The sequence below is a fragment of the Neodiprion lecontei genome, chromosome 1 (assembly GCF_021901455.1).
Source record: "Neodiprion lecontei isolate iyNeoLeco1 chromosome 1, iyNeoLeco1.1, whole genome shotgun sequence".
NCBI lineage: Eukaryota > Metazoa > Arthropoda > Insecta > Hymenoptera > Diprionidae > Neodiprion > Neodiprion lecontei.
In genome coordinates, this window is record NC_060260.1 from 10,583,475 (window position 1) to 10,604,392 (window position 20,918).

Below are 20,918 nucleotides of genomic sequence, written 5' to 3' on the forward strand. Positions count from 1 at the left end.
AATTTAACAGGCTTGCATTTCTTTGAACTGATTAATATTTAACTGTGGATCAGATTTGCATTGCATATTCGCGACGAATCGAAAGTGCAAGATAAATAATGAGACCAGTGACAAAGTTTACTGAAAAAAAGTTATGCAAAAATTATAGGTGGTCGCTGTGTCGATAAATTTTTCACTTGCCACCCCCCAAATCGACTCCATATAATTCAAAGACAATTCCCTAATTTTTTCAAATTTTTACCTCAACTTCTTATTGTGCCCCTGAGGCTTTTTTCCCCATAAGAATAAAATCGGATTTTATGATCAATTTACACATTGTTTTTTTTTCTCCGACAATTTTCATGGAAAAAATCTGAATCAAACAGGGATTGGTCGAGTATAATTAGCTTTTGTCGAGGATTTTTCACTTTGTCTAAAAACCGCGTGTTAGGTATACTATACTTAAGACGTGATTTTCAGATCTTTCGATTAGAAATCAACTGGAAATAATTGAAAAAGAAAGCTATGAAAAAGAAAAAAATATCCTCGAAACGAGCTAGTTATACTTAATAAATTCCCGTTCGATTCAGATTTTTCCCATGAATAATGCCGGAGAAAAAAAATAAATTGTAAAGTGATCATAAAAACCCCACGCTATTCTTACGGCGAAAAAGAACCTCGTGAGACAGCATAACAAGTTGAGATAAAAGTCTGAAACAATTATTGAATTGTTATTGAATTATTTCGAGTAGTTTTGGCGGCCGGGAAGGAAAAAATTAGTCGACACCCTAAATAAAGACCACCTTAACGTATGACAATATAAGTATTCGAAATAAATTCTTCAAGGTACGAACCTAACAAATTATTCGGTTCATCGGCAAGGCTAATTCCCACGAATCCATACTTGAATAGAGTGAGAGGAGCAAAAAGAGGGATCAGAGTTTGTATCAAATCCCGAAGGAATTTGAAGCGTGTAGCTAGCAACGCGGGAGGAGAGCAACTAACCGTAGGAACCCTTCGCCGAGACTTAGCCAAGGAGAAGGCGGAGCGCTTACCTTCGCACTAAGATAACAAGATCCTATTATTATCGCTCGTTAAAGGGCGTTGCGCGCGACTAACGCTTCTAGATCTACATAGATATAGAATTGCAGAGGTATCGAAGCCATGGCGTTTGAATTTACGCTTATACGCCCTCCTCGCGATGGATCGAAAATTTAATAAAGCAACAATAACTACCGGGAAAGTATACATGCACTGAGAAAAATTTTATTTGTTATGGTAACTAGTAAAATTCAGTAAAACATACATCGTTAAAGAAAAACTGTTTGAATATTGTTGGAATTACGAAAAACGAGGTACGCGTAACCATTTTGCCCTATTGTCGATCCTTTTTTGATAATCGTAACGCTAAATCAGTTTAAAAAGTTCACGTGGTTTTTAAGTTTTAGAGAATATAAGTGGAATACGCACAAAAAAGATAAAGAATGTTTCAAAATCTTCGAATATGCGATCATAAACATAAATTATTGTTTTGAGAATTTTTTTTTGATGACATAATTTTATTTTTATGCGAATAAGAACTTGTTAACGAATTTTTTTGTTGGAAGCAAAAATCGATTGATTCACAGTGGAATTTTAATTGAGTTAAATAAATTTTCCTCGTTCATGCGAAGCAGATCATTCAATATATAGTTTGATAATCAAGTAAAATCTTTTTGTATCAAAGAAATGCAGAAGAATTTTTTTCCAAGTGTATAAAAGTTGAAGGTTTATGGACTTATAACTGGTATAATTATTTTTTGAAATCGACACACCTATCAGCTGAATTTAACCAGACTTGGCGAAATTAAATGGACAAACCTTGATCGGTGTTTTTGAAAATAAAACTCGCGCATAATTCGTTAGAAATGAGTATTTTCAAGCAGAGCGTTGACGAGCAGTATTTTATAAAAGATGGTTGAACTGCGTTTCTCTCGTTTCAGTATAAAGTCGATTATTTTATTTCTAAAAAAAAACGCGACTCAAAAGAATTTAATCGAATAAGTTCATTGGACTGCACAGCTAGAGCGGTTATAAATATTCCGAAGCGGTACTTCTTAGAATGTTTCTCTACGCTCTCTGTATTATTAGAAAATAAATTTTTCTTATAATTCATGAAGAAGTGGGACGAAACGAGCTTGCAACGGGAGTCTAGAAGCTGCAGAAGCAGAAGGAGAAGGAGGCAGGTAAAGTTTTGAGAGGTTGAAATTACGTTGCGAGGCAATAACAAGCTCGCAATAATCGCGGGGAGATTTCGCCAACTTCCGGAAGTCAGAGAGGCGGGGGGAACGAAGAGACCCGTGTTGAATCGCAATAAATGAAAATTGGCGCGGCTCTATGTGTATGTACATCTTGTAAATTTACACAACTCCAGTCTCTTTACGCAGCTACAAACGAACATCGTCTTCGTCCGTAGCCGTAAGCTGCGAAAAGCTAAGCTTTCTCACGACCCTCGAGAAATTTCCCAAGAATTTCTATGTATACGGAAAACACAGTACAGCACGAAATTATCACTTGTTGTTAAATCGAGTTTTATGCTTTACGCCGAAATATAAATTTGTTAATACATTTTGTTACGTGTAGAAAGTGAACTTTACTTTTTTCACACAAATTTGAAAATTACAGTTATATAATAATAATAATGCACCTTTTTTTTTTACTTTCAAACGTACGAAACGAAGTTTTTATTAAATTGTGCTGTTTAAATAAAAATTCGATGAATAAAGAGTGAAATTTTCAGTGCGAAAGAAATTAAAAAGACTCTACGGATATTCGGTACGGATCTCTTTGATTACTGTAGTGATTTTTTTTTTTTGAAACGCAACGAATTTCAATGCATCAAGAAATCGGGTCAACGAAAAAGTATCGCAGGGTAACGTAAGGCTGTCGCAACTATTGTGCATAACAGATGAACGATAGGTAAAAGAAGGAAATAAAGTTATCGGCAACTTTTGTCGGCAGTCCGGTTACTTTCACTATTTCATTAATACAAAACGTGCGGTAGAAAGTATTAAAAGAAACGACTTCCCGCGACGTTACTGTTTTTTTTTTCTTACACTTTATCGCGACTACAGTGCTTAGAATTAGTTTTAATTTTTTTTACACTGAAACTGAAATGCAGAGCTAATTTTTTCTAGCGAGAATCGATCCACGATCACCGTCGGGATATTCGTAATTTTCGTATTTCGGTTTGTTGAACAGGATCTTTGTTTTCTGGACGAGCTGAAATAATACCTTCTCAGTCGACTCATAGATGTCGGATGGTCGTGAGACCGTATTTGCAGATGAATGGGATCCTCGTACAGATGTCGTCACGACTGCGTGGGTGGTTCTGCATCTTATGGAGATCAGGGCCTTCAGCTCTGCCCGTCGAAAGAGGGAGAGAGAGAAAAAGAGATAAAGAGAGAGAGAGAGAGAGAGAGAGAGAGAGAGCGAAAGAGAGTAACCGGCCTCTATGGCATCGCTAAGTTATTGCGAAATCCGAGAACTGTCAGCACATAGTTGAGCAAATTTTACAATATAAAAATAAAATTCTCTTGGATTTGTTTGAAAGATGAAAATTTTTATTTTCTCTCATTTGTATCTAAATTGATCTTTTTTCCGAATGTACCGATGCATGCTCCTCGTCCTTGCTGATTATCAGAACGAATATTTCTCTAAATTTTACATAGCGCATTACGTAACTGCGGTAAAATATTGGGAAATTTTTTAAGGAACAACTTAATCGTATCATTCGATGACTCTGATTGTCACTTCGCGAGGTGCACGTTGAGCAGGTAAGAATCAGGCGAGAATATACAAAGGGAAAATAAACGATCAGTCAGACCAACATTCGTGGGTTTAATTGCATGTCTGCGAAGAATGTCAAGCGGTGTCTAGACAGGTATGCATAATTATAAAGACAGGATATTCGATTAGAATCCTAATTCAGGATCGTACCTCGTTTCGATTTGGAGATTTGTAGAATAACTGCAGATTAAGCAAATGAAATGTTAAACGTGTGTCTGGATCGGGACGACTTGCACGGAAGATCGATATCCTCGAAATGGTGGGTGAAGGGTTCGAATGGCGAGGGTGAAGGCGATTAAGAATGTAATTCGGCCCGTGAAATTAGTTGGAAAGCGCGGTTGTTCGGAGCGACCGAAGGTAAATATAATAACAGGCCAAATTATCTCACGGTACAAGACGTATTAACAAGGTGCATGTGCCCAACTTGCACACCAGCATTGGCACTGCTAAACTGGGGATAAGCTCCTGCAAAGGTCTAAGTTCATGCGAGGATGGGGAACTGGGACTTACACTGCAGAGGGGAAACTGTGACGCAAACTTGAAAGTTTCGGAGCAAAGTTTCATGTTGTCCCGTCTACCCTACAACTGATGTACATACCGATGTCAAAGTTCCCAGTCAACCAGTTGCCCCGTTACCCACGATGCTTTACTGTTTGACATCGATTTACCTAGTAAGCGAATTAATTACCAGCTGGGTATACAAACGCCGGAAGTAAACATGTAACACACCTTTCCGAAAATTGGAGGTTGATGATTTCAGGAGTACACCGAGAGAAATTTTTAGTTCCGGTTACCGCTCAGTCTTTAACTATTTTCATTTTTTACCACAATCGAAAAATATAGTTCTACGTAGAAAATGAAAATTAGTTTTCTAGCTGTTACCGGAAAGTCTAGTATTCGTTACTGTTCTTTCTCATTACGATCACTGTTGCTATATTTTCTTGCAACTGTTGCGAAAATTTAAGGCTTGTGGAAGAATAAATTGACGTTACAGCCTTGTTTAACTAAAAAAGTAGAGCTAATCGAACAAACTGATTTTGCGTTGCAATTACCAAAAAAGGATCGACGATAGCGCAAAATAGTTACGAGAACCTCGTTTTTCGTAATTCCAGCAATATTCAAACAGTTTTTTTAACGATACCAGTTGTACTGAATTTTTATAGTTACTGTAACAAATGAAATTTTTCTCAGTGTAAGGATTGATTGTTTTATAATTTTACGCATCAATAGTGCAGATGCACTATCGCGAGGTAAGATCTTGGAAGGTTCGTGGTTCGCGAAAACACGTCGATGAAATTTCTCACAGTTTTAGCCGATTGATAATTGAAGTTTCAATTTTTATCTCGCTCTTGAAACAACAACAAAAAATACAGTCCGTTGCGTTTTTGACGATGAATGGAAAAAAAAGAACCACCTTTCCGAATACTCGATCATACAACTCATTTCGAAGTCGATATCTGTTCAAGTACTTTTCACTACGCTCTGTATATTTTAATAATTATTTTCAATTTTTTCAACTCACGGCTGAGAACTTTCAGAATACTTGGGAACGACCGTTGAAATACGTAGAAATGTTTTATATTTCGTTCTACGCGGTTGGCCGGATAAAATATAAAGTAGGTTTGTTCTTCAAATACAGATTGGAGAGCAAAAACTTTCGTTATTTGATTCGGTCAGTCGTGTTGAAACGAAATTGAGTTTTTCCTCTGTTTTTTTTTGATGTAGCTGTAGCATCGCAATGCTCTACTACTACGATAATTTCTGGTCAAGATTCTCAACTGTTAAAATGAAACTGTATCTTTTTTGTTTTACCAGAAAAGATAACTTTAAATGGTTTTTGAAATTAAACCTTGAAATGGATATAATATTTAGAAAAAGCTCAGATGTTTGAAGAGGGAGAAATACTGGGTGGTGTATTTTTTTTTTTTTTTTGTGTCGGGACTAAGATAAGATTGCACTTTAATTTCAACCCCGACAAAAATGAGACAGCCAATTTACGAGGCGTATCAATCATATCAGAATTTTAGCTCTCAAAGCGGATTAGAAAAGCCAGAAATTGCAGACGGATCGAACTTTTGCCCTCTGATGATCGGCTGATAATTGTACGAAATATCCGAACAGATTATACGCGGAACGCGGATAAGCTGAGCAAAAATCCGGCGGCGAAAGCCTTGGAGGGTAACATGGCCAAGGTCGATAAGCCAAGGAGTAATGTTAATCGAACCGGTATTCGGTTAAAAAGTAGTGAAAAAATACAGGTATAAAAGGCAAGATCGCGGAGAACTGTCCATATTTTTTTTTTTTTTTGTTTTGCACTCCCACCCTTTTCGTTACTTTTACATCTCCCTTTTCTTTCATTCAAACAGCAAGTCTCGTACCAGTATAATCCAGGTTTTACGTGGGAGTCAACAAGCCTGTAGTCCAGACCCTTTCGTTTCAATCCTATACCTGCACTCTTTATCTCGCTAATACCATCGCCATTTGTAATCCGTCGTATTCCAGCCGCTTTTTTCCTACGATTCTCTCTTTCCTTGATTTCAACCATTTCCTCGTTTTTTTACTATAGATACTTAGATTATAGAGAGACGGATTATACATGTGCGAACGCACATGCGAGCTTTGCTCTGCAAACGTACCGTTGAATTTAATTTTTAATTTTCTTTCACGAAGCGAGAAGATTAACCCTTTGAGTCGTAGTGGTAAGTATTCTTACCCTCTATTTTATATCCATATTTCGCGTAGTTACGAGAACTTTTCAACATATTTCTTTGCGGTTTTTGCTAGTTCTGATAGTATAACGATAGGTTTTCAATAGTCGAGCGTAATTATTGTGAAATAATGCAAATTATTATGGTTAGAAACAAGTTGATGGAAAAAAAATCGTGAAAATTGAAAGAGTAATTCATTTCCGAGAAAGGAACTCCTATACACGTGTACATGTTTTACATAATTTGTAAGTTTTTGGGTTCAATGAATACGAATCTGAAATCAGACTTCAAAAATTCGGGATGTCGGATCCAATATGACGGACAAAAACTTCAAATTCGATCGAATCCGCAGAAAATAACTCTGTCGAGTATGGCGAATCTAATCAGCGGCACCAAAAAACGCTGCGTACAATTTTTTGACCATATTCGATCAAATTTGAAATTTTTGTTCACAGTATTGGACCTGCCGTGTTAAATTTTTTAAATTCGACGTTGAATTTGTAATCAGCGCGTGTTGTATTTGTAAAAGATGACTCAGCGCAATAACGTGAGACTCAAAGGGTTAACCGAATCAATTCTCTGAAAGTTCACGCGCTCACGATTTTTGAGGAAATAAAAAAAACAAAAGAAACCACGGTTATTCGAACGAAACTTTTCCACTGAATTTGATACTAGGATGAAGACTTACCAGGTCAAAGTCCAGATTTTCAGCGATCCAGTCACGACCCTGTTTGAACTCATCGTGGAATCCCATTATGTACAGAGTGTCAAGGCCGTCGACGATCGAGGCGCCCATGTTCGTTGCCCCGAAGATGCTGGCGCTGTGACCGCGTTTCGAAATCGGACGTAGTTCATTTTTCCCCCATGCGTATCTCACGTAGTTGTCCCAGGCATGCTTCATCATCTGTTAAAAATTCAAACGATTCGATTAGAAGCCTGATTTGCACGAGCGGTATCACAAATTCCTACGCAATAACTAGGTGAAGATAAAAGAGATCGATTTTCCCTAAAACAAGAAAATAAAAAAAATAAAAAAATAAAACAAACACTGATTACGACTGTTCAATATTCTTACTTAAAATTCGCCCTTCCGGTTTCTTTGGCCACGGTTAATTAGTCGGCTTACGGTGTACGGTGGGAAAAGGGGCGAAGCATACTTACGGGCTGACAAATTTTAGCAATTAGCACTTAATTGAGAGTAATCACGGAGGATGAATTTCAGATTAAGATCGTTGCGGCTTAACGTCGTCAAGTGTCCTTGTTGAAGATCTATACGTGCATGACGGGTACACGATTTTTAAACAACGCATTATATCGATGGAACGAGAAAATTAAAAATATTAGGAAATATTATTTTCCACGAGGTTTGTGATGAAAGTAAAGCAAACGATAAAAGTGCGCAATAATATAATATATTACGATACCTCAGTTCTTTTTCCACATTTATCCGACTCGCTAGCGTTGATAAATCGGTTTGGCGCTTCTGTGAATTCCGGAACTGTAAAATTAATTGAGTCTCTGTTGTAATTTACACTTACCTCGATAAGCAGGAAAATTGTTTGATTTCGAAACCGTCTCGCATTCGGGAAATAATTGCGTTATTTTAGATTGGCGTTGTCAAGTAAGCCGGAGGTAATAAAATTTGCCGTTAGTTTAAACGTGGCGGTAAACCCAATTACGTAGTCGACGATAAATAAAGCACATTTTACGTATAGTTGCACCTACGACCAGAAGCGGTAATTGAATAAACGGACAACGCGAGACTCGCTATCGTATAGATCAGTTTTTCACGTCAATCAAGCCACACGGTATATCCACTGAATGTTTTAAGACGATTACACAGCGGTAAGTAGATGATTTGCAAAGAGAGAGAGAGAGAGAGATCTGTAATTGGCAAAACGCGTTCGTGCGGGAATAAAAACGTCAAGTTCCAGTCTTTCGTCGCGTAACGCACCTGCGGCTCTTCTTCGGACAAATAATAATCATCGTTTGCAAAATTGACGTCAAGACTGGTGAGTGGAACGCAACTGGAAGGGAGTTGGATAATATGTTGACAGAGATGAACAAAAAAAAAAAAAACAACAGAAAATGAGAAGACGGCGCAGGGAAAGTGAAACACAGTCTGACAGTAGATTCTCATACCGCCAATTTCTTTTCTCTCCTACGTCTTCTTCTATCTGGTTTTCTTTTCTTGTTCGTTAAGCGTAAAATGACGACCCTTTGGGTTTACTTTCTGGGTTATAAAGCTCACCGCGCGTCCCCAAGAATGATTTCGTCTTCACGCAAGGACGCGCCCAATTATAGTGCCCGGTAACGAGGCTCTCCTCCCTCCAGGACTCTCGAGAGCTAACCGCGTACGGGACGAGGACCGTTTCGACCGTCAAATTTATCACGAAGTCAATACGGGAGATGTCTGGCTAGATGCAGGGACTAGTACCGCCGCTTTTCATAAAACGTGATCAAAGGAATCAGATTGAATTTATTTTTATAGACCGGGAAAATATCGGTGCTTCGCTTCTCTCACGCCGAATTACTTTCGCGAGGAATCAGAATTTCTTCGAACGGGAATTCTCGGGTTTTCTCAAACTTATTTTAGCTCATTATAACTACCGATCAACGGCTATCAATGACGAGTTTAAAACTGGCTCTTTTCAATTGAATACCTCGATTAATTTATTAGCAAGATTCCAATTAGTCGAACACTTTGTTCTGATTCTAATATTTAAGTTAACCTAGCCAATAATCATACACGAAAGTTTACCAAAACTTTTTAATTAACAGTAAATTAAATAAATCTGTAACGGTTGAGAATACGTTTGATAAAACGCTAAATTATAACGACCCCACCTTTCGTCCCCACGGATGGTTTACACCACCCTAAGTAGCTAGCGATGACAAAGTAATTTACACTAAAAAAATATCGAGAACCGTTCCCTCTCATCCCCGAAGAGAAACACCGCGGCCTCGCCGTTCCTTCGTTTCTTCATGCTGTCCAATTAAGCAAACCGCATACTTGGAGCGGCTGTTATTGTGTACCGCGATTTGAATCTGGCATGCTGTAGTCGCCGATCCCTGCCACCGCCTTCGTCTTGTGTACCTGGTGGGAATATATTCGCTCTGAAAAAAAAAGGCAAAAGACGTAAGCGGGGGTGGAGGATAGGATTCGACCGACACCCTGGGAACCTCCGACGATTCGGGACCAAGCCGGGCAGAACGGTGTCGTGCCGGAATTCGCCATTTGCGATCTCTCCACCCCGTCGCCTCGTCACTTGAGGTATAATTACGGCTTTGTTTGTTATTGCGAACCGAGTTCTGCCCTCCACCTTCAGTCCTCAACCCCGAATCCCCGAACCCTGAACCCTCACTCCTCAGCCTCGCATTGTCCTCTCTGGAGCTAATAGCGTGAATTAATCTTTGCTAAGTGGGCCTGAGACATCTCTTCCACTGCATCCATATCCGGGTATCTGAAACGAAGGAACCACCCTTCGCACCGTCCGGATGTTTGCCGAGAAGAGCGGAAAGCGGCAGCATTCGTTGCTGCGGAGGCGTGGCGGTGTCTTCCTTTATTTATTAGCATCTCATTAACGGCTGGGGCGCTCAGTTCTTCTGCATTGTTCGCGGACTCGACGAAGTGCGATGAAACGGAGGAGGAGGAGGGACGGAAACCCGGTGGCTGAATGTCGGTCGGATCACAGAGGGTGAGAGGTGAGAATGGAGCCTGCTCTTTAGGCTCGATAGAGAATAATACCCCCTTTGTAAAATTCGATGATCCGAAACGCTGGTGGAGAAGACGGCTGGAGGAGGTGTACGTACCCATGGAGGGATGAAGAGATGGAGGGATGGAGGGTAAGTGGCCGCACCACCGAGGAATTACGATCATATCACCCAGCGCCTTTCATCCTAAGCTCAAGAATCCAGCAACTGCCCGGGTTTTCAGTTTACGCGACGGATTAGCGCTGCATTGACGAGAAAATTAAGTGACGAGTACGATGACTTACGAACGCGAAACTTGGAATATTTCCCGCGTCTTATTTTTATTTTTTTTTTTTTTTTACTACATTGACCTCAATCACTCGCTATCGCTATTCGACTAACCAATCAAATTAGACGCTTTCTGAGGGATTGGAAAGCGCCCCGCAAAGGAGATCGAGAAAATACGATACAACCGATAAGAATCGTTCTCTACTTCGTCCTTATAGCTAGCGTCAATACACTTTAAACCATGTTAATGTAATTGCTAGGCGCTATCAGCTCCACACGTTTCCTAACTTCAGGTGATCGCAGGTCACCGTCGGATTACTCTCTTAATTAGTAAAAAATATATTCTCCGTCTTTGACGTTGGATTTTCTGCTACGCGTATAATAACGAGCCTCTGGGGCATCAAGAATGCTATTAGCATTAAGCAGGATCGCACGGTTTAAAATCTGGATTTTAGGGTATATTGAAGAAAAAAAGGATACTAAAAATAAAAGGGTTTCAAAAATTACTTCAAGCATAAAATGTAAATCAAATTTGCATTTTTGTTATTCAATTTCAGAAGAAGAAATAATCCATTCGTCTTTCCATATTCGAGACATTCAATATTTCGTAACGTTTGGATTCTTAACGATTTTATCATGTTTTTTATCGAATGATATCGAATGAGGAACAAAAGGTCAAATAACTTTTATACTAGTTTAATTGAACTGTTTTTTTTTACCCGTCTAGAAATAAAAATATTCAAAATAGTAGTGATAATTAACTCGATTTTCTGCAACAACTGGTTTTGTAAAAAGCGCGACTTAAATAAAGGGGGTAGAATTGAAACTAGATTACTGAAAATCAATTTCCCATAAAAAGATTTCGAAGTATACTTACAATTACTGTTGGAATGCGTGCGGAGGAGCAGGGATGAATTCTGCGTGTATATATGGTGAAGTTTCGTTTCTTTTACAGCGCATAGCAGCCTCTGTAAATGTCCTGGAATTCCGCGCTCCGCTGCCTCGTACACGAGTATGCAAGGTATATAGAAAATAACCTATAATTATACGAAAGATAGGTACATACCTGCCTAATGCAGTTCACATCATGAGCTCATGGCTGGCGGAAAGAAGGCGCTGCAAGTGGTGGAGGAAAAAAGATGGTCGTCACTGGGAATCCGCAGCCAAAGATGGCGCGCGACGATATAGAAAAGGCGTTAAGAGTCGGGTTGAGGATTCCTCAGCTGATCGTAAATTGAGCAATTACTGCCTCAGGATTTTTCTACTTACTTTCCGCGACTCGTTGCAGTGACAAATTGTCGATGAAAAATAATCTGTCAATGAGAACCGGAGTAGATCGAGTATAGAAGCTTCTGGATCACCAAAATTTTTCTCAAAGGCGGGGAATTTAAAATGTGCGTACGTAGGATGCGCGGAAGTATGAGAGGTGCGCATGCGCAGTGGCGGGCAATTTGAAACGTCGGAAACCAGAATACGCTGTAGTTAAATTTGGGGACTGATGGGAAAATTTTGGTGATCTAGAATCCCTCCAATCTGTCTACCTACTATCCGATGAAAACAGGATATCGTCCCGGGAAAGAGAGAGACTTCCGTTCACCTACCTCTTTGACCTTTTCCCTTCGTTGGTTCGTCTCGTCGTCGAGCGGAGGGTTCGGCGGTCTGATCTTGTACGGTGCTGGCCCCATGACGTGGACAGGAGCCGGGCCGACGGCCGAAGGACCAAGTTCCTCATCACGATTCCGGACGTCCTTGTCCTCCACTCGAAATTCCTCTTCGGGAACTGCGTTGTCCTGTTCCCATCCGGCGTGTATCTTTGCGGGCAACTGTTCCGCAGGAGCAACGCCTCGATCAACGACGGTTCCAAGATCCCGCCGAGTTACGAAGGTTCCGGTCAGAAGGACGAGCAGCATAACGGACAGCAGTCCGCTTATCGCGAGTCTTTGCATCAGCCTCATTTCTAGGCCGCAACACGTGCCGTTCGCTCTTGTGAAACAGGAATTTTGACCGCCAATTTTGCCGATTGGCAGCGGTTAACCTTCGCCAAGGAGTCAAGCTGCCCTTTGTATTTACTTGACAGTCGCGTTTCACGGTTTCGGACGAACTTTTCCGCGTATCTGTGTGCAAGGATTCAGTTTTCATTCGCAAATAGCGCATAAGTTATGAATGGAGTCTTGCGGTAAAACGGAAATAGGAAAGAACCGTTTACGAAGACGTTCGATTTATGGTCCATATGGTCAAATAAGATGAGGGTGAAGTTAGTTACGTAAACCATGATAAAAAAATACTCTTATTTTGAAAAGCTAACTCTTTTAAAGTCATTCAAAAACAGCGCCATAATGATTTTTTCCCTGATGTTTCGTTAAGTTAACGTTAACAACTTCAGCCTCATAATACAAGCGATTCCACGATTGTGCGAGAGAATCGTAATATGTTTTACATCCGATCTTGGGAAGTAAAATATATACCACGTTGATACTACAATGAATTTATAAAATATCGTGATATGGTTTTAGTTTGTTTTTCAACTGTAAACCAAAGTTTTGTCATCGCAAATTAACTATCTCACGTCAAGTTTCACATAACACAGTCGAAAAGTAGTGAATTTATCTTCAATTCGGAGTTTGAATTTAATGATAGTAGAAACTATCGGTCAGAGCAAACGTACGATCGAAAAAGATCGCGTATCTGTCTAAAAATTCTTTCAACCTACTTATTATCAACCGTCACTAAGATAGTAGATCATTATTGTAGTTATTATGTAATGATTATCGTACTACACGACGACTGATAATTTGGAGATACTAAAAATATTGATTAGGTAACAATTCTTTCAAATAATTGAAGAAACATTACTTGAAATCTTTGACAAATTTACAAACTCAATTTCATATTACTGTAATTAAAATGAGTAATAAAATACAGCGGTTGAAAAGAAGCTGGGTAAAAATAATATCACGCTAAAGATAATTGAAACTCTGCAGTAAGGTGATGAGATATATTGCAAACGTTATACCTACGTGCCAAGAAAACAGACACTCACTTGTCAACCACCTGTTGTTATCACAGCAGTTCTTGCCAGAGCAGCTTTCGGAAATTTATTTCCTGTATTAGAGACAATCACGTGGCTGGCTTACGATTAGCGACAAGGAACCTTCGGCAGCAACAAATGTTATAACGTTTCTTCGATTAGCCGCAAACGTCTCGAAGGATATTCGATATTTCCAAGCTGTGGAAAAATGAATCAAAGTTATGGGAGTTGTACCGACGATATATTTTCCGAGTTCATTATCGCCGTTTCCGGTTGTCCGGAAGTCGTTCCCGCGGGGAGTATCATCAAAGAACTGTTTCTACCCAACGGTAATTAACCTCAACAGAAGCCGTATTCCGTGCGCAAACGAATCGTTTGAGAAAATGCAACGAAACGTGGTATAAAAGCGGGGTTCTCCGTACTTACGTAAGGTGTACCAAACACAAAAGCGTGGAAGTGACGTGAGTTGAAATACAGAGAATCTGTGTTTGCTGTGTTTGCGTTGGTTTTCATGACGCGCGAATAAAACCATTTGTGGAACAAACGGTGACTCGAGAGCAGGTATGGAACTAAGTACCAGCGAGGTCTGCAGAGACGACGAAGCGCGTGGTCGCGATACGCTCTGTTAGTTTTTCCAAGTTCGTCAAGTAATGAGGGTTTGATACGGTAGAATGGTTTTCTGGACCAACGGAAGGAGCCGACTGATGGAAGAAAATAGGGCTGAGAACAACCGCGTTGGAATTCTTCATGCCTAGTGGCTAACCTCGGTGGATGTTCTTCGGGGACTGACCGCTGTTCCTTGGCGTTATGGAGCCAGTGTAATCTCTATCTTTCTCAGTTTCGTTACAACTCCGCGGACCGACCAACTGTGACTGTCGGACTTTTCGTACAAGTGGTCGGATCGAGACTTCCGTACCAGCCGCGAGACATCGTGTACCAAGGCATGATTCAAAGTCTCTCTCCGACAAACTGCCCGCGGCACAACGTTTCTTACAAACAGACGTAAGGAAGACGAGGAGTTGAAGTAAATCCGATAATGGAGTTGCTCGCGAAGCATAATCGAGAAAGCTTTAGGAAGATTATTTACAGTCAAGTTTGTATAATCTCCACTACGGATGTATTAATTCCAGATTCTCTTCCGTAAAACAGAATACCCAACAGACTCCGGTGAATGGTTGTAATCGTTGCGAAACTCGATTGAATCTCGTTCTTTTTTTTCCACGATTCTACTCGGATTGCTCAATGTCCGATTCGGAATGGCAGTCAAGGACGCGAGTCCAATGCTGCCCGGAGACATTGTCGAATCTGTCGAAAGGTCAACGAGAGACACTGAAAGGTCAGCCACGCCACGCGTACGAGCAGCCTTTAGGTGAGGGGGTCAGCTTTCACTGTTCGGCACGATCACTTCTATTCCTGCCTACTCCGACTAAAGCAATCCGTTAGAGAAGAAAAAAGAACGTCTTATTCACTTTTTCGAAATAATTTAATGACCAGTTGGGGTCGATTGTAATTCTCGCTGACCCGTACTTACAGCGACGAGGGTGAGCCGGGATTCAAGAAAGTTTTCAAACCATCATAGGGACGCGCTATAGGCTCAGCTGTAACATTTGGAGCGATTAGTCGATGTTTTTTTGTTGGTTTGGAATTTCTCTTCTCTTCGACGACTGTAACGTTGTTCAAGGTCGACGATTTGTCGAAACCGCTGGCTGTGGACAAATGTTCGTTTGAATTACGGTTCGGTGGAGATTTGCCAAGAGGCCAATCAGTAAATCCGGTTCGTACTTCGGTTGGCGGTGATCTCGCGGGTAGAAACATATTTCACAGAACGTTGGTTATACATTGTCGTATTTTTTTACCTTTATTTCTGTGCTGCAGTACAGTGTTAATGTGAACTGCTGCAGGCCGCTGTGAGAAAGTTATCTAGTTCGTTTTCTCAGGAATAAAAACAAGGGTTACTTATTAAAAAAAATATAGATATTAACTCAAGGGAATCTTTACAAGTGGCACTGTCTGCACCCAAGACGCCAGTTGCTTTCCAAGCAATCTGCGAGAGACGCAAATTTTTTTGTAATCTAAACCAGTCATGGACCATTAGCAACTTGATGACTAATCATTCCGGTTATTGCTACACCAGTGGACCTGGAAATTTCGTCGAAAAGTCAATAAGCCTGGGAATTTGGAACCGTGGGCGAAGAAGGAGTCGATTCGTTATTTAAGCAGATTTTGGTAGATTGAAGTTTACCAAAATCGGTTTCTGGAAACTTGCGGGCGGCGGCTTTAGCTGCGGATTGACGGAGTGGCCAACTAACTCGGTGTAAATTTACTGGGAACAATCGTAAAGTCAGGTGGAACTGCTGAAACCGCAGACTTTGAAGACCGCATAACCACAAAATGGACATGGACGTGTAAACACCCGGCGGAACCGCTGCGTCAGCCGGTGGAAGTTGTTGGCACCGGGCTAACATTTTGGTAGAAAAGTTTCCGGTATCACGGTCTATGTGTATACATATATATCTCTCTTTACTTCCTTCCCCTTTCTCCGTACTTTTCTAGCTCTCAAGGACTCAACTACGAGCGGAATTCGTACTATCACTAAAAAGGCCCATGAAGCAACAGATTGACGCGTTGGTGCTGCGAGAATTTGAGTGATCGATAACTCGACTTGGGTAGGGTACATCCAGGGTAAGGCTTCTTTCCATCATCAAAACGTCGCGACCTATGATTAAGATTTTTTCAGACACGATTCAACGCGCCAAAATCCAAACCAAACGCATATGCGAAAAGTGAATTTGAGGAGGAGGCGTTTGAAGTGTTGAAGAACGACAAGGTTTTGAAAAACTTGGTACAACACGCGAGAAGAAGATGTAGAGGGAAGCAATTTTTTACGTTAAAGTGTATCAATCTCAGAAGAGCACAGCGAGACGAGATGAAAACCACTCTGTATACTCGCGTGAGAGTACAATAAGCCAGTTTCCACTCCAATTTTCATACGACGTTATTAAGTTGCCATGGAAACATAGAAGCGTCCAGTTTTTTCGATAATTGCCTAGCTGCACGTACCCTGTCTCTTGGTATTGGATAGGGTTCAATGCCATGTAGCGCCGCATCGCTGCGTCATTGAAAGAATTCTTCAGAATAGTAACAGTGTAGAAACAAAGTACCTCAGCAGACTTTCTTCGGAGTGATTGTATTAAACGGCCAGCATCGTCTAGTCGAAACTCTGAAGGAAGTTTACGATCTACCTTATGATTTCTGTCAACCGTCCAGACCGCTCATTTCTCAGTTCCAGTGTTTTCGAGGTGCCTGCCTGCAGGAAATGACGCTGTGCTTTAACCTCGAGCTTTGACCTTAGGCCGGCAAGCACACAATATAGGTAATATAAGACGGTATTGTATCTGCGCTTCGCTTCGTCTCCGTCTTTTCTTTGTCCTACGTCGGCCCACTTTGCTCGACTTTGTTCAGCAATGAAAGGCCGACTGTGACCCGCACATCAGAGCGGCGGAACTGATAATTACTGCCTTTAGCACCTTACGCTCTATGCCCAAAAATGGGATCGAAAAGCGATCCATCTCCTGCAATGCGATCAAATGGATGACTGATAGGAGTTCGTCTTTCGGGTCAGTTAACTTTTCAAACGATTATAGCCAGTCATAGTCGCGGTACCAAGAGATCTCGACCGGACTTCATCAAAGTAGAGTCAAAACAGCTCCCAAGTTCAGACTTGCGCAGGTGCTATTAAGCGGCCAAGGTAGGCTTGTTTTAATAACGAGCCGATGGGCCACCCACGCGGATGGCGCCCAAGAATGAAGGTAGGTAAAGTCCCAAGTCTCAAGTCTTAAGGTGGGTAATTCTTGACGTGAAACTTTCGGGACTAAGCAGGGATAGCACGGCTGCACGGTAGTGGTAGAATATTCGTTAGAAACCCGACTGTATTAAAGTGAAGCTGGCTTGAAAGTTCACCGATAAAAATTGCAAGCAGCATACATGTGCGATTAATTATTCTAGTAGAACGTATGAAAAGGTGCCGGTTCAAGCATATCGTTATAATTTCTATAAATGTACATGTGCTTTCATTTCACCAGCTAAAATGGGCGACCTAAGGAAGTCTGAGCTTTTCTGAAATCAAAGATTTTCCGCAACTACATTTTCTACTTGAGAACATTTGACGCGTTGGTGCATTCATACGTAATTAAACCGAGTTCAGAAACATACCGAACTTCGATTAACACGGTGGACTGTTTCCTTGGACAAAAGTAAACGAGAAGTGTTTCGGTGAATATACTTTTAGCGTGAAGCAAAAACCGAGCGATGGTTTGTTTCGGTAATGAAAATACTCGGCGTACGATAAAACTACTTTTGCGTGGATCGTTGTTGCTTGTTATCTAATTGCATAAAGATTAAATGATTGCAAAGCCAACAATGACCATCGCGCTTTTATAACCCGACGTTAAGAGGCATTGGAATTTGTCGAGTCACACCGTAGTCCACGGAGACCGGACTCGGCTTCGAGGTACGAGTAGGTATGGGTACACAAACAAGTCCGATAGAGACGGACTAATGAGAAAAAGACTTGGTAGGTGAAGGTCGATGACCTATCCTTATTTGCTGTAATCTAACCGATACTTCTTTGACTCGTTTTAGTAGCTTCTACACCAAACGTCTTCATCGGTTCGTCGAAGTAAATCAGAAAAGTTGAATACTGCGTAGGTCCTTAAGTACTGCTACTGTCTCCTTATTGCGATAAATTGTTGAAAATTCAACATTGAAGTATGGAATTCGGGATGGTTTTGAAAAAACGAGCATACTCGAATTTCTGTGGTTTGCGTCTTCCGCTAAAGGCGAGAACTGGAATTTATCAAGTGAATAATTACACTGCCACCTTCATTCTAACCATTGTCTTTGTCCTGTTGCAGTTGTTTCAAAGTGTAAACATCGATTGTACGAATGACGTTTGAAAGTGTATCGGCAAGCTGAATAATTATTTATTCGAATTAATCGTGAAAATATTTATGCCAGATGCGTAAACGACAAGCAACTCTACAAATAAGGTTTCAGTTTCTCGTTGTCGATATTAATCCTCGATACTGGAAACATAAGGTCTCAGTTAGAGACCGAAATCAACCTGGTGGATCAGGAGTGGTGATAATCCACTTTATGAGATTACGCCGGTATTTCATACCTCGGAGGCTAACTAACGGCCATATAAGTATGCGTACGGGATTTTCTACATATCCGCACAAACGAAACCGTAAAACGTCGTTCTAAAGGGATGAAACTCGCACTAAGGTAGTAGCCGCGAGAATATACAGCGTGTGTTTTCGGTCCGACAATAGGGAGAAAAAATGCATGAGATTGAAAACGAGTGTCTGGAGTGAGATGTCCTCGCAATTGAAGAGCGGATGAAATCGACATGTGGAGTCGGTTTAAAACGTGCTCCATGACGGGGTCGCATAGAAATTCGTTGAAGCGGTGGTAGAAAATGAGGGTAATAAATGCTCGGCGGGTCCGGAGGTCCCGTTGATGTTATTTACTACATAATGCGAAGAGGTTCCTCTCCGAGAAAGAAAGTCTACAAAAAGAAGGATACACGAGCGAAGGCGTAGTGTACCTTGGGTTACAGAGTGTGGTGGAGGGCGAGCGAAAGGACACGTGTAACTCCTCTCCCTGGAATGTTGTAGCGCCTTGAACATGAATTTCGAAAAATTCTCAAAGGAGACATATATACGTATATGTATCTATAGAGAGCTCGAAAGTCCCGGAGGAATAATCGTTTAGGAACGAGACAGGTACACAAGGACGTGGAGGGGTAAAGGCGCGTATCCGAAAGGGACAATATGCAGGGTCCCGCGACAGGGGGTCCTGACCCCAACAAACCTTGTGCAACATTTATTACGGGGACAAAACATTCTTCGATGTCGGCAACGAGAAGATGATTAATGATCTCCTTTTGTCTCCGCATTTATAATAAGCGCGAAACTCCGCTCGTCGTTGGCGTAACGGAAATTGATTCTTTTTTTCATTCTATACCGCGATTTGCCCCTTCGTTATTTCGACGAAATAATCCCTTGACGAAAGGACCAATTCGCATGGGGGGAGAGAAAATTGTACGGCCCGACTTTTCAGGGTGAATCGCGTAACCAGCGGCGCCTTCGTTTCATCATTTTCCATCGGCTGGAACGACTTACATGCGGCTCTCCGACTCGGGTTCAATATTTGAACGAAATATCTCAACGAACCTGCTGCAGGTCCTCCATCCGCTCTTTATTGATCATCAATCATCGAAATTTGACGCTTATAAGTCTTGAAATCTCGATAGCCGTCCTTTCGTTAGATTGGCACGTGATAGATTACGCTTAACAGTGATTGATTCCACGTTCCTACGGAACACAGAAGGACAGAAGGAGGACCCGCAGGATAGTCGTGCCCAGGATTCTAAGAATCTTTTTTTTTTTTTTCTTCACTATCTTTCTCGACGCGTCTCCTTTCATTCTTCCTTTTTCTTTCGGCTTCTTTTTCTCCTTCCGCAGGTCGGCCCGTCTTACTAGATTTCGGATCACTTCGCCCCATCATTCATGTCTCCCGGTCAAGGTCTACTCATTGTATTAATTATAAGGCATCGGCACGTTTTTCATTACTGATGGACGTACGATTCGTCGGCAGATGTCCCGGCTTCCTCAAAAACAAGTCGCTTCGAAACTACGGTAATGGAGACTAGCATAAAATTCAGGCCGGAAAATCTGGCTTCGAACCGTGATTACAGCGGTGCTGATTCTGTGTCATAAAAGAAGTAGCGACATCTGCAGAATCAAATACTATCCTCTAAATCTAAAATCAAATTCGAACCTCGCATCAATAGAAAAAGTTGTTCGATTTAAGGTTTCTTTATCATATTACAATATCAAATTTAACTTTCGTTTTGACCTACATATACAATATGTATCTACAACGTGTCAATGTGTTACGTAACACTGACGCAGTATCGGAAGCGTCAACTTCGAAAAACTTTCGCAATTTCATGCAACATGCACGGTACCTACAAACCAAAGTTTTATTGCAAGCAAATTTTTGAATCAGAGATAATAAGATGGGTCAAATTTACTGAGGATCGAAAGGGACAATCTCTTCTCATTTAACGAACAGAGTTGTGTGAAAGATTTTTTGGGACTGAGCGGGTACATATTCCCAAAGCTCATACGAGACCCAATTGAATTCCTAGGTCATTTTAGAGCACGAGGCTCTCTACACGTGTCATCTTTCACGGTAAAAACTTCCCGACTGAATTGTCAACCACTTTATTTTCCCCGCCCCCTGTCCCTTTGGGGAGCGGAAAACCCAGGCGAAATATGAGAGTTTCCGGTTTCGCGGGTAGGTAAACTCTCGCTCGTAGGAAAAAC

At 41.0% G+C, this 20,918-nt stretch overlaps 1 protein-coding gene across 4 annotated transcripts in view; it reads right to left on the bottom strand.

Annotated features, from left to right (window-relative positions):
* LOC107226613 (mannosyl-oligosaccharide alpha-1,2-mannosidase IA) overlaps nucleotides 1–20,918 on the bottom strand; it is a 277,631-nt gene that overhangs the window by 18,095 nt on the left and 238,618 nt on the right. For 3 of the 4 annotated variants that reach the window (XM_046746418.1, XM_046746419.1, XM_046746420.1), the window contains one exon: nucleotides 7,204–7,419. In XM_046746418.1, coding sequence (XP_046602374.1) covers nucleotides 7,204–7,419 — 216 coding nt within the window. Of the gene's footprint in view, nucleotides 1–7,203; nucleotides 7,420–12,097; nucleotides 12,611–13,536; nucleotides 13,723–20,918 lie in introns of all 4 variants that reach the window. The other variant, XM_015667490.2, reaches the window with a different exon arrangement.